General features: G+C 47.6%; 1 protein-coding gene across 6 annotated transcripts in view; it reads right to left on the bottom strand.

Moving 5' to 3' along the window:
- DENND2A (DENN domain containing 2A) overlaps positions 1-15,036 on the bottom strand; it is a 130,136-nt gene that overhangs the window by 29,111 nt on the left and 85,989 nt on the right. For all 6 annotated transcript variants that reach the window (XM_030932783.1, XM_030932781.1, XM_010359807.2 and 3 more), the window contains 3 exons: positions 14,181-14,258; positions 4,919-5,059; positions 2,446-2,594 (listed from right to left, as the gene is read on the bottom strand). In XM_030932783.1, coding sequence (XP_030788643.1) covers positions 2,446-2,594; positions 4,919-5,059; positions 14,181-14,258 — 368 coding nt within the window. The remainder of the gene's footprint in view (positions 1-2,445; positions 2,595-4,918; positions 5,060-14,180; positions 14,259-15,036) is intronic.

Below are 15,036 nucleotides of genomic sequence, written 5' to 3'. Positions count from 1 at the left end.
CAGTTCCAAAGCAAAGAAGGCTCTGATTCAGTATTTAAAAAATGCAAGGAATTCTCTTTTTAGAAGCTTAGAATGAACCCAAGTCCTTGTCTGCATTTCCTTCTGGATCTTCTTTGATTTGTGACATGGCCTTAGCAAATCACTGAATGTGCCCACTGGGATGGGGGTGGCCTCCTATGGGGCACTGAGTCTGTGTGTGTGATGGGAGGGCATTCGCTTTAACGGTGAGGAAGGGATGCCCTCAGGATGGTCTGTCCTCTCGAGCATGGCCCTGCAGCCTTCTGTGAGCTGGCTTCTGTCCACCACTGCTGGCTCATCTCCCTCCCCCACCTTCCTCTCTCTGCGCCAGCCCTAGTGAACTACTTTGCAGTTACTTTTCTTTCTCTCTCTCTCTCTTTTTTTTTTTCTGAGTTTCGCTCTTGTTGCCCAGGCTGGAGTGCAATGGTGTGATTTCGGCTCACTGCAACCTCCGTCTCCCGGGTTCAAGCGATTCCTCTTCAAGCCTCCCAAGTAGCTGGGATTACAGGCGTGCGCCACCATGCCAAACTGAATTTTTTGGTAGTTTTAGTAGAGACGAGGTTTCACCATGTTGGTCAGGCTGGTCTCGAACTTCTGACCTCAAGTGATCCACCCACCTCAGCTTCCCAAAGTGCTGGGATTATACTCATGAGCCACTGCGCCCAGCGTACTTTGCAGTCCTGAAGGTGACAGCTAGGCCTCACCTGTCCCCATATCTCTGCAGGATGGCTCCTTTTGCCTGCAATGTGCTGACTACTTGTTCTGAGTGTTGGCCCTCAGAACTCGCCTCCCTGGGAGTGAGTGCCTTCCCTCGGTCTCCAGAACTCACTGCCTCCACCTGCCTCTAATGTGGTCCTGGAAAGTCGGCTTATGTCTCTGTTACCCCACTGCACTGAGACAAGTCTGTGTTTTTTTTTTTTTCTTTTCTTTCTTTTTTTTTTTTTTTGAGACAAGGTCTTGTTCTGTTGCCCAAGTTGGAGTGCAGTGGCATGATCATAGCTCACTGCAGCCTTGAACCTCTGGGCTCAACTGATCTTCCTACCTCAGCCTCCCTAGTAGCAGGGACTGCAGGCTCGAGCCACCATACCTGGCTAATTTTTTTTTTTTTACATTTTTTGTAGAGATGAGGATCTTACTGTGTTGCCCAGGCTGGTCTCAAACTACTTCACTCAAGCAGTCCTCCCACGTCAGCCTCCTAAAGTGCAGTGATTACAGGCATGAGACACCATGTCAGTTGTGTCTTTTCTCTGTTTTCCTACCACATAGTGGAGTGTCTGACACATGGCAGAATGAGTGGAAAGCCCACCAATGACAGGGAAGTCGCACACAGCAGTGCAAAACGGTATGCCTCCCAGATCTCCAGTCTGAGCTGCCAACTGATTCCATCCTTTATTTTATCTTATTTTTTATTTTTTGAGATGGAATCTTGCTCTGTCTCCAGGTTGGAGTGCAGTGGCATGATCTTGGCTCACTGCAATCTCTGCTTGCCGGGTCCAAGCGATTCTCCTGTCTCAGCCTGTGGAGTAGCTGGGACTACAGGCACCCACCACCACGCGCGGCTAATTTTTGTATTTTTAGCAGAGACGGAGTTTCACCATGTTGGCCAGGCTGGTCTCGAACTCCTGACCTCAAGTGATCTGCCTGCCTTGGCCTCCCAAAATGTTGGGATTACAGGCATGAGTCACCACACCTGGCCTATTTTATTTTTATTTTTGAGATGGAATGTCACTCTGTCACTCAGGCTGGAGTGCAATAGTGCAATCTCAGCTCATTGCAGCCTCTGCCTCTGGGGTTCAAGCGATTCTTGTACCTCAGCCTCTCAAGTAGCTGAGCTGGTATTATAGGCACGAGCCACTATGCCTGGCTAATTTTTGTATTTTTAGTAGAGACAGGATTTCACCATGTTGGCCAGGCTGGTCTTGAACTCCTGACCTCAGGTGATCTGCCTGCCTCGGCCTCCCAAAGTGCTGGGATTACAGGCGTGAGCCACTGTGCCTGGCCATCCTTTTTTTGTGGGGGCAGGAGGGAAGGTCTCCGTCTGTTGCCCAGGCTGGAATGCAGTGGTGAGATCTCAGCTCACCACAATGTCCACCTCCCAGGTTCAATCAATTCCCATGCCTTAGCCTCCCAAGTAGCTGGGATAACAGGTGTGGGCCACCACAGCTGGCTAATTTTTCTATTTTTAGTAGAGACGGGGTTTCACCATGTTGGACAGGCTGGCCTCAAACTCCTGGCCTCAAGTGATCCATCCATCTCAGCCTCTCAAAGTGCTGAGATTACAGGCATGAGTCACCATGCCCAGACTATTCCATCCTTATCTCAGAAGGGCTTACTCTTCAATGCTGGACAGTCACCTGCTCTACAGACTAGAGGGTCCAAGAGGGACTGTCATTCAAATGCTTTAGCAGAAGTAGCCAAGGCGGGTACCTGAGCTTGTCTGCAATGAAGATGACCCTCCTCTCCAGAAGCAGGGAGGCAAACACACAGACCAGGTGGCGGACGCTGAGGGAGGAGAAGAGAGACTCAAAGTCCACGTGCTCGAGCCGGGAGTCCAGTGGGCGGCACAGTTCGATCACCTGCCAGGGAACAGGAGCAGCCATGAAGGAGAGGCCCAGCTACACAGCCAGGCCTCTCACGGGCGTCGCAGTCACGGGGCTCTGAGGTCCTCATCAGGGGTGACCCACTGGCGGGGGAAAAGGGAAAGAAAAAAAGCAAAACGAAAGGACTGGGGGAAAAGAAAGATGCCAGAAGACTGGGGAAGGAGGTAGCTTTGGTAGGCAAGCAAGCGTCTCACATTCAGCTATGAGACTGAGGACAGTGTGGACGAAGGGGAGGAGACAGGATGGCAAAATCAATGGGTTTTGGCCCCAAATGGTTGGGGGCTCTCCCTGGCAACAGCATATCTGCACTCGCCATGGAGAGTTCACAGGACTTTTGAAAACTGTTCTGTCCCTGAGAGTCCAGTGGAGAGCATCTCTGTCTCTTGAGGAACTGTTACCTGCTAGGTGGAAATCCCAGGCTAGCATGGAACACCCAGCAGGCCTGAGCAGCACTTTGGAGACTTGCTGCCACCTCAAGAAGGTGTTTTTAAGGTAATCCTGACTCCATCCCACTCCGTTTCTGATGATGTGTGCTTTCAGCTTTTGTGCTTTGTGTCTCTATATTCTTTTTTTTGAGATGGAGTGTTACTCTGTTGCCCAGGCTGGAGGGCAGGGGTGCAGTCTTGGCTTATTGCAGCCTCTGCCTCCCAGGTTCGAGCAATTCTCCTGCCTCAGCCTCCCAAGTAGCTGAGATTATAGGTGCCCACCATCATGCCCAGCTAATTTTTGTATTGTTAGTAGAGACAGGGTTCCACCATGTTGGCCAGGCTTGTCTCGAACTCCTGACTCCAAGTGATCCACCTGCTTCGGCCTCCCAAAAGAAGGGATTACAGGCGTGAGCCACCATGTGCCCAGCCTGTGTATATATCTTCTTCTTCTGCACTTGTTGAAGTGTTCCTGAATTCCCTCAAGTTGGTACCCATCTCATGTTTTTTTCTCTTTAAATAGCTGTCTCCTTCCCAGTGAGTGGAGAGTGGATTTTACTCTTAGCATTGCACCTGCCTGGTGCTGCCCCCACGATGAGGCTTCCCCTCCGGTAACCTCCCTGCTACATCCCCATGGCCAAGCCACTGCATCTGGTATGCGATGTTTTCAGGTTCTCTGGCAACAGAGAGACTGCTGTTCTCTCTGCTGGGAAACTAGGTTGTTCCAGAGTGTTCCAGGCCTATTTTCCTCCCTCCTTTGTTTCCAGAGGTGATCTGGTTTGCTGAGGGTCTCTGAAACTGAAGACTCAAGGCTAAATGGGGTCCTTCTTCTGATGCCCACCAAGCCATGCAAAGCGGATGGGAGGGATGAAAACAAACTCCTTCATAAAATCCCAGCCCAGGCTGGCCACAGTGGCTCACGCCTGTAATCCCAGCACTTTGGGAGGCTGAGGCAGGCAGATCACGAGGTCAGGAGTTTGAGACCATCCTGGCCAACATGGTGAAATCCCGTCTCTACTAAAAATACAAAAATTAGCTAGGTGTAGTGGCAGGCACCTGTAGTCCCAGGTACTTGGGAGGCTGAGGTAGGAGAATAGCTTGAACCTGGGAGGCAGAGGTTGCAGTGAGCCGAGATTATACCACTGCACTCCAGCCTGGGCAATAGTGCAAGACTTTGTCTCAAAAACAAAAACAAGGCCGGGCGCGGTGGCTCAAGCCTGTAATCCCAGCACTTTGGGAGGCCGAGACGGGCGGATCATGAGGTCAGGAGATCGAGACCATCCTGGCTAATACGGTGAAACCCCGTCTCTACTAAAAAAATACAAAAAACTAGCCGGGCGACGAGGTGGGCGCCTGTAGTCCCAGCTACTCGGGAGGCTGAGACAGGAGAATGGCGTGAACCCGGGAGGCGGAGCTTGCAGTGAGCTGAGATCCGGCCACTGCACTCCAGCCTGGGCGGCAGAGCAAGACTCCGTCTCAAAAAAAAACCAAAAACAAAAACAAAAACAAAAACAAAAAATAAAGTTATAGAGGCGATACGGACTTGAAATGTAAATAGGTTTCAATACAATGTATGAATGAAAATGGGCTATTAAAAGAAACTAAGGATGTTTAGTGCAGATCCCTAACCTGAGGCCAACATCATGCAAAGGAACACCCCAGCTGCCATAGCATAGTTCTTGGGCTTGCTGCCTTGGGCAGAGTCCTAGCCTGGATGGATTGAAGGTGGAACTCACGATGAGTGATCTGGGCCAGCCCGAGGGGCGGGGAGAGGACACCATGGAATTGGACTGCTCACTGAAAGGCAGCCCCTCTGAGCACGGAGACTCGGCTGTCTGGGCCACTACCTCCCCAGGAAGGAGTCTGGCAACTTACCTCGGTTCCTGAACCTGGCAGGAAGTTCTTGACAAGGATGGTTTTGCCCAGGGCTGGGAAAGGAGCTTCCATGACACTTCTCATGAGTGGTTGAACCAGGGCAGGAGAGATGCCTCGTCTTTTTTCCACCTCATCCAATATCTGCAAGGGTCAGAAAAGCAGCTTAGCTATTCTGAAGCCAGAGCACCATGGCATGGTGACTTAAGAATTACGGGGAAGCCCTGCTTTCCCCATGAGGCCAGAACAGGCCTTCTGACCCTCCACATGATTGTCCCCAATTCTTCTCCCCTCTGTGTGTCCACACCCTTTGCCATGCAACGTTGCAGCTCCTACTCAAGGAGTGAAGTCTACTTCCTTGCCCCTTTGACTTAGGGTTTGGCCATGTGACTGGTTGTGCTAATACATGCATTCCCAATGGGGGTAATATCACCCCAAGGGGGTAAGAACTGGTTTTTGGCAGGAATGAAAAAACTTAGATATTATAATGGTTTGTAGCCCTCTAAGAGGTCAAAGTACATAAACAGATAATACAGTTTATTTATGGATTAAAATGTCATGGGAGGGGATATCCATCAGGAAAATACAAATCAAAAGCACCATGAGATACTCCTTCACACCCGTTAGGATGACTCTAATAAAAAGACAGATAATAACAAGTGTTGGCAAGGACGTGGAGAAATTAGAACTCTCATACACTGCTGGTAGGAATGTAAATAGTGAAGCTACTCTGGAGAACAGTCTGGTAGTTCCTCAAAAGGTTAAACATAGAGTTACCATATGACCCAGCACATAGCACTCCTAGGTCCCTACCCAAAAAAATGAAAACATGTATGTTCACATAAAAATTTGTACATGATTGTCTGTAGCAGCATTATTCATGATAGCCACAACACGGAAGAAACTTAAATGTCCATTAACTGAGGAAATGATAAACAAAATGTGCTATATCCATATAATGGAATATTATTTAGCCATCAAAGTGCTGATATATGCTATAACTTGGATAACTCTTGAAGACATTATGCTAAGTGGAAGAAGCTAATTATAAAAGGCCATCTAGTGTATGATTCCACTTAGATGAAATGTCCAGAATAGAAAAATCCAGAGAGACAGAAAGCAGATTGAAGGTTGCTTAAAGTTAGGGAGTAACTGCTAATAGGTATAGGATGTTTTGTTGGGGTGACTGCTAATAGGTATAGGGTGTTTTGTTGGGGTGATGAAAATGTTATAAAATTGTGGTGATGCTTGTATAACTCTGTGAATATGCTAAAAGCCATTGAACTGTATATATCTTTTATTCTTTTAGAGATGGGGGTCTTGCTAGGTTGCCCAGGCTTGCCTTCAACTTCTGGGCTCAAGTGTCCTCCTACGTCAGCCTCCTGAGTAGCTGAGACTACAGGTACTTACCACTGTGCTCAGCAAATTGTGTACTTTAAATGAGTGAATTGCATGGTATGTGAATTTTATCTCAATAAAGCTACTACTAAAAAACTAAAAAAAGCCGGGTGCGGTGGCTCAAGCCTGTAATCCCAGCACTTTGGGAGGCCGAGATGGGCGGATCACGAGCTCAGGAGATCGAGACCATCCTGGCTAACACGGTGAAACCCCGTCTCTACTAAAAAAAAAAATACAAAAAAAACTAGCCGGGCGAGGTGGTGGGCGCCTGTAGTCCCAGCTACTTGGGAGGCTGAGGCAGGAGAATGGCGTGAACCCGGGAGGCGGAGCTTGCAGTGAGCTGAGATCCGGCCACTGCACTCCAGCCTGGGCGACAGAGCGAGACTCCATCTCAAAAAAAAAAAAAAAAAAAAAAAAAAAAAAATCCAAACTCTCCACAATCTAATTGTAAATCAAAGAGTCTAAATTAAAATGCCACTTATGAAGCTGTGTAAGGTGGCACACACCTGTGATCCCAGCTACTTGAGAGGCTGAGGCAGGAGGATTGCTTGAGCCCAGGAATTTGAGGCTGCAATGAGCTATGATCATGCCACTGCATTACAGCCTGGGAAACATAGTGAGACCCAGTCTCTATTTTTAAAAATTGCCATTTATAAAAGTATCACAGGCCGGGCGCGGTGGCTCAAGCCTGTAATCCCAGCACTTTGGGAGGCCGAGACGGGCGGATCACGAGGTCAGGATATCGAGACCATCCTGGCTAACACTGTGAAACCCCGTCTCTACTAAAAAATACAAAAAACTAGCTGGGCGAGGTGGCGGGCGCCTGTAGTCCCAGCTACTCGGGAGGCTGAGGCAAGAGAATGGCGGGAACCCGGGAGGCGGAGCTTGCAGTGAGCTGAGATCCGGCCAGCCCGGGCGACAGAGTGAGACTCCGTCTCAAAAAAAAAAAAAAAAAAAAAAAAAAAAAAAAAAAAAAAAAAAGTATCACATGTAGCTATTGAGCCCTTGAAATATGGCTAGTCTGAATTCAGAGTTTTTTTTTTCATTTATTATTATTATTATTTTTTTGAGACAGAGTTTTGCTCTTGTTGTCCAGGCTGGAGTGCATTGGCACAATCTCGGCTCACTACAACCTCCGCCTCCCAGGTTCAAGCGATTCTCCTGCCTCAGCCTCCCGAGTAGCTGGGATTACAGGCGTGCACCACCACACCTGGCTAATTTTGTAGTTTTAGTAGAGACAGGGTTTCTCCATGTTGGTCAGGCTGTCTCAAACTCCCGACCTCAGGTGATCCGCCCATCTCAGCCTCCCAGTGCTGGGATTAAAGGTGTGAGCCATTGCGCCCAGCCCAGATGTACTGTTAAGTGTAAAATACCAGCTGGGCACGGTGGCTCCCACCTGTAATCCCAACACTTTGGGAGGCCAAGGTGGGCAGATCACCTGAGGTTAGGAGTTCGAGACCAGCCTGGCCCACATGGTGAAACACTGTCTCTACTAAAGCTACAAAATTAGCTGGGCGTGGTGGCAGGCACCTGTACTCCTAGCTACTTAGGAGGCTGAAGCAGGAGAATTGCTTGAATCCAGCAGGCAGAGGTTGCACTGGGCCGACACCACGCCATTGCACTCCAGCCTGGGCAACAAAAGCAAACCATCTAAAAAAAAAAAGTGTAAAATACCAACTGAATTTCAAAATACACAATCTTTCTTTTCTTTTCTTTTCTTTTTTTTTTTTGAGACTGAGTCTTGCTCTGTCGCCCAGGCTGGAGTGCAATGGCGCAATCTTGGCTCACTGCAACCTCCGTCTCCTGGGTTCAAGCGATTCTTGTGCCTCAGCCTCCAAAAAAAAGTGTAAAATACCAACTAAATTTCAAAATACACATTTTATTTTGAGACAGTCTCGCTCTGTCGCCCAGGCTGGAGTGCAGTGGCGCAATCTCAGCTCACTGCAAGCTCCACTTCCCAGGTTCACACCATTCTCCTGCCTCAGACCCCCGAGTAGCTGGGATGACAGGCACCCGCCACCATGCCCGGCTAATTTTTTTGTATTTTTTTAATAGAGACAGGGTTTCACCGTGTTAGCCAGGATGGTCTTGATTTCCTGACCTCGTGATCCGCCCATCTCGGCCTTCCAAAGTGCTGGGATTACAAGCATGAGTCACTGCGCCCGGACTTTTAAAAAATTTTTTTATTTTTTGAGACTAAATCTTGCTCTGTCGCCCAGGCTAGAGTGCAATGGCCCAATCTTGGCTCACTGCAACCTCTGCCCCCTGGGTTCAAGTGATTCTCCTGCCTCAGCCTCTCAAGTAGCTGGGATTACAGGCACGTGCCACCGCACCCGGCTAATTTTTGTATTTTTAGTAGAGACGGAATTTTGCCATGTTGGCCAGGCTGGAACTCCTGACCTCAGGTGATCCAACCACCTTGGCCTCCCAAAGTGCTAGGATTACAGGTGTGAGCCGCCGTGCCCAGCCCTCGAAATAGACAATTAAGAATATAAAATATATCAATGATTTTTTTCATGTCAACTATATGCTGAAATAAAATAATACTTTGGACATATTCTGTTAAATAAAATGTATTATTAAAATTAAAAAGACAGGATGGCAGTTCCTCAAAAAACTAAATAGAATTACCATATGATCCAGCAACTCTATTTCTGGGTGTATACCCAAAATAATTGAAGCAGGGACTTGAACAGATATTTATTTGTACACATATGTTCCTGGCAGCATAATTCACAATGGCCACAACGTGGAAACCACCCAAATGTCCATCAGTGGATAAAGGGATAAATAAAATGTTGTACATACAAAATGGATAAATAAAATGTTGTACATACATACAGTGGAATATTATTCAGCCACAAAAGGAACGAAGTACAGATACATGCTACAATATGAGTGAACGCTGAAAATATTATGCTAAGTGAATTGAAGTCAGTCACAAAAGGACAACTATTGCATGGTTCTACCTCTATGACGTTCCTAGAATCCTCAAATTCATAAAAATAGAAAATAGAATGGCGATGGTAAGGGGTTGGTGGGGGGAATGGGAAATTATTGTTTAATGAGTACAGAGTTTCTTTTTTCTTTTGAGATGGAGTCTCGCTCTTGTTGCCCAGGCTGGAGTGCAATGGCATGATCTTGGCTCACTGCAACCTCTGCCCCCCAGGTTCAAGCGATTCTCCTGCCTCAGCCTCCTGAGTAGCTGGGATTACAGACGCCCACCACCACACTCACTTAATTTTTTTTTTTTTTTTTGAGCCGGAGTTTCGCTGTTGTTGCCCAGGCTGGAGTGCAGTGGTGCGATCTCGGCTCACTGCAACCTTTGCTTCCCAGGTTCAAGTGATTCTCCTGCCTCAGCCCTGGCTAATTTTTGTATTTTTAGTAGAAATAGGGTTTCACCATGTTTGCCAGGCTGGTGTTGAACTCCTGGCATCAGGTGATCTGCCTGCCTCAGTCTCCCAAAGTGCTGGGATTACAGGTGTGAGCCACTGCACCTGGCTCTAGCTAATTTTTGTATTTTTAGTAGAGATGGGGTTTCACCATGTTGGTCAGGCTGGTCTTGAACTCATGACCTCAAGTGATCCCCACCTCGGCCTCCCAGAGTGCTGGGATTACAGGCGTGAGCCACCACGCCTGGCCTCAGTGGGTACAGAGTTTCTGTTGGGGGAGATGAAAAAGCTCTGGAGATAGATGCTGGTGATTGTTGCACAACAGTGTGGATGTAATGCCACTGAACTGTTAAAATGGTTAAGATGGTAAATTTTTCGTTATGTATATATTTTAGCACAAGAAAAAGACAATAACATGAAACAATTAGTAAGAATTTTGGGGGAGGCAGTTAAGGAAAACACATCTAAAAAGGCTGCTTCGGGGGACAGTAATTTAAAAAAGCTTGTGGCCAGGCACAGGGGCTCAGGCCTGTAATCCCAGCATTTTGGGAGGCCAAGGCAGGCAGATTACCTGAGGTCAGGAGTTCAAGACCAGCCTGGTCAACATGGTGAAACCCCATCTCTACTAAAAATATAAAAATTAGCTGGGTGTGGTGGCAGGTGCCTATAATCTCAGCTACTCAGGAGGCTGGGAAGGAGAATCACTTGAACCTGGGAGGCGGAGGTTGCAGTGAACCGAGATCACGCCACTGCACTCCAGTCTGGGCGACAGAGCAAGACTCCATCTCAAAAAAAAAAAAAAAAAAGAAAAAAAGCTTTTGGGACACTGGGCAGAATGAGGCAGAAGCATTGCCATGCGGGTTCTCTATCCAGGCCTTAGGAGGCCTGCCTTTGTGTTTTGTGTGCCCTCTTGTGCCTCTGCCATTGCCACGAGAAGAGCACATATGGGCCATCTCACTGTCTAGGAGTATGGGAGACATGTGGACCAGGCCTGCGCCCAGACTTGCAGCCTCTAGAGCAGCTAGATCAGCCAACCAGCCAGCCTCAATCAGCCAACCCAGCCTCTTCACAATACTTGCCTAGCCCAAACCCCAGCTGACCTTACAGCTGGGAGAACAAATGATTGAATATTGAAGGCCCTGTGGTTCATTAGACGGTATTACTAGAGCAATTGTTAACTGATACCCTTGCCTTCAGAGATTCTAAGAGCTGCTCTCTTCTTCTCCATGACTCCTTTCTGTTCTAAAGGACAATATGCCATTTTGGTCATCCTTGCCCCACACCTAGAAATAGCTCAAGTTCCTGGGCTCAGTTAGCTAAAGCTCTGGTTCCGGTTCTGTCCTGAATATCTGCTGTGTGGTCTTCAGCAAGTCATCACACTGCGCTCCTAAAATATCCCTGGTCAGAAAACAGACAGGAAAACCAAGGACTCTGCATCACAGAAGTATGTTAGCACATTTCCTGGCTTCACGTCCCCTGCCCATGACAGCAAGGACGCTTATGTGAACTTCAAAGCCTCCACTTGGAAGCTGGCCTAACTCACATGAGCTGTTTGACTTCCCGTGTTCATGAGCATTCTGACAACAACAAAGGCTACGACCCATAACCTTACTTCATATGTAAACAAGTCCCATGAAAGACTGGCCTGAGCAGTAATGCCTAGCCTGCTAGACCTTGCCAATGGCCAACCCCAACATACAATGATGACCACTTCTGGTGGAGGGGAGGGGAGACCCTGGCTAAGATTACACTGATAGCATTCATTTTCCTTCTTTCTTTTTCCTTTCTTTCCTTCCTTTCCCTCCCCCTCTTCCTTCCTCCCTCCCTCTCCCCTCCCTCCCTCCTTCCCTCCCTCCATCCCTCCCTTCCTTCCTCTTTATCTTTCTCTTTATTTCTCTTTCTTTTCTTTTTTTTTCCTTTTCTTTCTTGACAGGGTCTCACTCTATCGCCAAGGCTGGAGTGTACTGGTGTGAACATGGCTCGCTGCAGCCTAGCCTCCTAGGCTCAAGCAATCCTCCCACCTCTCAGCCTCCCAGGTAGCTGGAACTACAGGTGCACACTACCATGCCTGGCTAATTTTTTTGTATTTTTTGTAGAGACAGGGTTTCACCGTGTTGCCTAGTCTGGTCTTGAACTCGTGGGCTCAAGCGATCCTCCTGCCTTGGCCTCCCAAAGTACTAGGATTGTAGGTGTGAGACACTGCACCTGGCCTTCTGTTTTTTGTTTTTTAATTAGAGACAGGGTCTCGATAGTTTTCCCAGGCTGGAGTGCAGTGATGCGATCACAGCTCACCACAGCCTCGAACTCTTGGGCTCAAGTGATCTACTGGTCTCAGACTCCTGACCAGACATTAATTCTTTCAAACAGACTTGCAGAGAAGTACAAGTTCTACCATGGGAAGAGATTACACTACTATCTGTATAATTCAGGCTTCCTCTGAATTTAGGTAGAGGGCGGGCAGGAGGAAGGCTTTTTTATAGAAATGCTTTTAGGGGCTGGGCACAGTGGCTCATGCCTGTAATCCCAGCACTTTGGGAGGCCGAGGCAGGTGGATTATGAGGTCAGGAGATGGAGACCATCCTGGCCAACATGGTGAAACCCCGTCTCTACTAAAAACACAAAAATTAGCTGGGTGTGGTGGCACGTCCCAGCTACTCGGGAGGCTGAGGCAGGAGAATTGCTTGAACCCAGGAGGTGGAGGTTGCAGTGAGGCAAGATTGCGCCACTGCACTCCAGCCTGGCAACAGTGTGAGACTCCGTCTCAAAAAAACAAACAAACAGGCCAGGTGCGGTGGCTCACGCCTGTAATCCCAGCACTTTGGGAGGCCGAGACGGGCAGATCACAAAGTCAGGAGATCAAGACCATCCTGGCTAACATGGTGAAACCCCGTCTCTACTAAAAAATACAAAAAACTAGCCGGGCGAGGTGGCGGGCTCGGGAGGCTGAGGCAGGAGAATGGTGTGAACCCGGGAGGCGGAGCTTGCAGTGAGCTGAGATCTGGCCACTGCACTCCAGCCTGGGCGACAGAGCGAGACTCCGTCTCAAAAACAAACAAACAAACAAACAAAAAAGAAATGCTTTTAGGGAGTACTGCTTTAACATCCATGGACCGTAGGCGCAGGAACTTCAATTCCCAAAAGAAAGCTCAGACAGATCTATATACTCAAGAAGGATTGAAAATAAATTTATCAATTGGGTCGGATGTGGTGGCTCACGCCTATAATCCCAGCACTTTGGGAGGCCAAGGCGGGTGGATCACTTGAGGTCGGTTTGAGACCAGCCTGAGCAACATGGTGAAACCCCATCTCTACTAAAAATACAAAATTAGCCAGGCGTGGTGGCACGTGCCTATAATTCCAGCTACTCAGGAGGCTGTGGCACAAGAATTGCTTGAACTCGGGAAGTGTAGGTGGCAGTGAGCCGAGATCGTGCACCACACTCTGGCCTGGGTGACAGAGTGAGACTCTGTCTCAAAAAAAGAAAAAAAATTATGAATTAGACACTCATGTCTGGTTAATATAGGAAATGATGTTGGATTATATCTAGTTTTTGAGATCAGCATCATATAGGATAGTAATTATTTCCTATACACCAATCCAGAATACTGGGGTAGATGAGCTAATTCAATATGGCAATTCCTATGTGTTCATATATTGGCTCATTTTCCAGAAAAGAAGACCAAATTATATGAATATTTTGATAAACTTAGAGCAGTATTAAAATAATTAATCCCCCCTCCACAAAACTGTTATACATACATGACACATATATACGTGGGTACACACCTATCCACCTATTATAGTAGCCTTTTTCACGCCAAAGCTCATATGACAAAAGGCAATGCTCAGAAGAAGAAAAATAAAACACCTGCAATATTCTGGGAGGGTCCTCCACCCCTCCGATTCTCAACTTCAATTATCTCACCCTCCCTGCACTACATACACTTTCTGAACCTGGCCCTTCATTAACTCTTTTTTTTTTTTTTTTTTTTTTGAGACAGGGTCTTGCTCTGTCACCCAGGCTGGAGTGCAATGGCATGATCTCGGCTCACTGCAACCTCCACCTCCCGGGTTCAAGTGATTCTCCTGCCTCAATCTCCCGATAACTGGGACTACAGGCATGCACCACCATGCCCGGCTAATTTTTTTTGTATTTTTAGTAGAGATGGGCTTTCACCATGCTGGTCAGGCTCGTCTTGAACTCCTGACCTCAAGTGATCCGCCCGCCTCAGACTCCCAAAGTGCTAGGATTACAGGCATGAGCCACCGCACCAACGCACCAGGCCTATCAACTCTCATTTCCTGAACCAATGGTGAGAGAATAGAGGGGTGATGAGGAGAGGAGTGAAGAAATGGGAAGGGAAGTAGGTAGAGAATAAAATGAGAGAAGGCCCAGGACATGGGGGTATTCCCTGGACCCCTCTAGAGCCCTCCCGTTCCTTCCCTTCCTCTTTCTCTGAGGTCCAAGTTCTCACCTTTGAAAAGAGGCTGAAGCATCCCAGGCGGCTCACAATGCAGTAAACTTCTGGAAGGCGCTTCCCTTTGCCTCCAGGCTTTTTGGAGAGAAACACAAGGGAATTATGAGTGTTGACAGCCTCAGGGAAGAAAGGAACCCACATGTTTTTTGGGAAACTATCAAGTGCCAGCTGTTTCCACATATCGTAGCTCTGGACAACCCAATAAAGTAACTTGTTATCCCATTGTGTTTACTATAATGTTTGTTATAATTGTTTGTTATCACTATATGTTTATTATAATGATAATTTCAAGTGAGAAATCATTTCTGAAGATCTTTCTGAAAACTCAGTTTTAAGCTAATTTTCAAACCAAAAAATAACAAAGATCAATCTCAATACTTTTTTTTTTTTTTGAGACGGAGTCTCACTCTGTCACCAGGCTGGAGTACAGTGGAACAATGTTGGCCCACTGCAACTTCCACCTCCTGGGTTCAAGCGATTCTCCTGCCTCAGCCTCCCAAGTAGCTGGGATTACAGGTGCATACCACCATGTCCTGCTAATTTTTGTGCTTTTAGTAGAGAAGGGGTTTCACCATATTGGCCAGACTTGTCTTGAACTCCTGACCTCGTAATCTGCCCACCTCGGCCTCCCAAAGTGCTGAGATTACAGGCGAGAGCCACTGCACCCTGCCCAATCTCAATACTTAAAAAAAATTTTATTTATTTATTTCTAGATACAGAGTCTTGCTCTGTTGTCCAGACTGGAGTGCAGTGACGCGATCTCGGCTCACTGCAGCCTCTACCTCCCGGGTTCAAGCGATTCTTGTGACTCAGCCTCCTGAATAGCTGGAATTACAGGCGTGTGTCGCCATGC

This window comes from Rhinopithecus roxellana, chromosome 6 (assembly GCF_007565055.1).
Source record: "Rhinopithecus roxellana isolate Shanxi Qingling chromosome 6, ASM756505v1, whole genome shotgun sequence".
Taxonomy (NCBI): domain Eukaryota; kingdom Metazoa; phylum Chordata; class Mammalia; order Primates; family Cercopithecidae; genus Rhinopithecus; species Rhinopithecus roxellana.
This window is presented reverse-complemented; position numbering and strand designations above follow the sequence as displayed.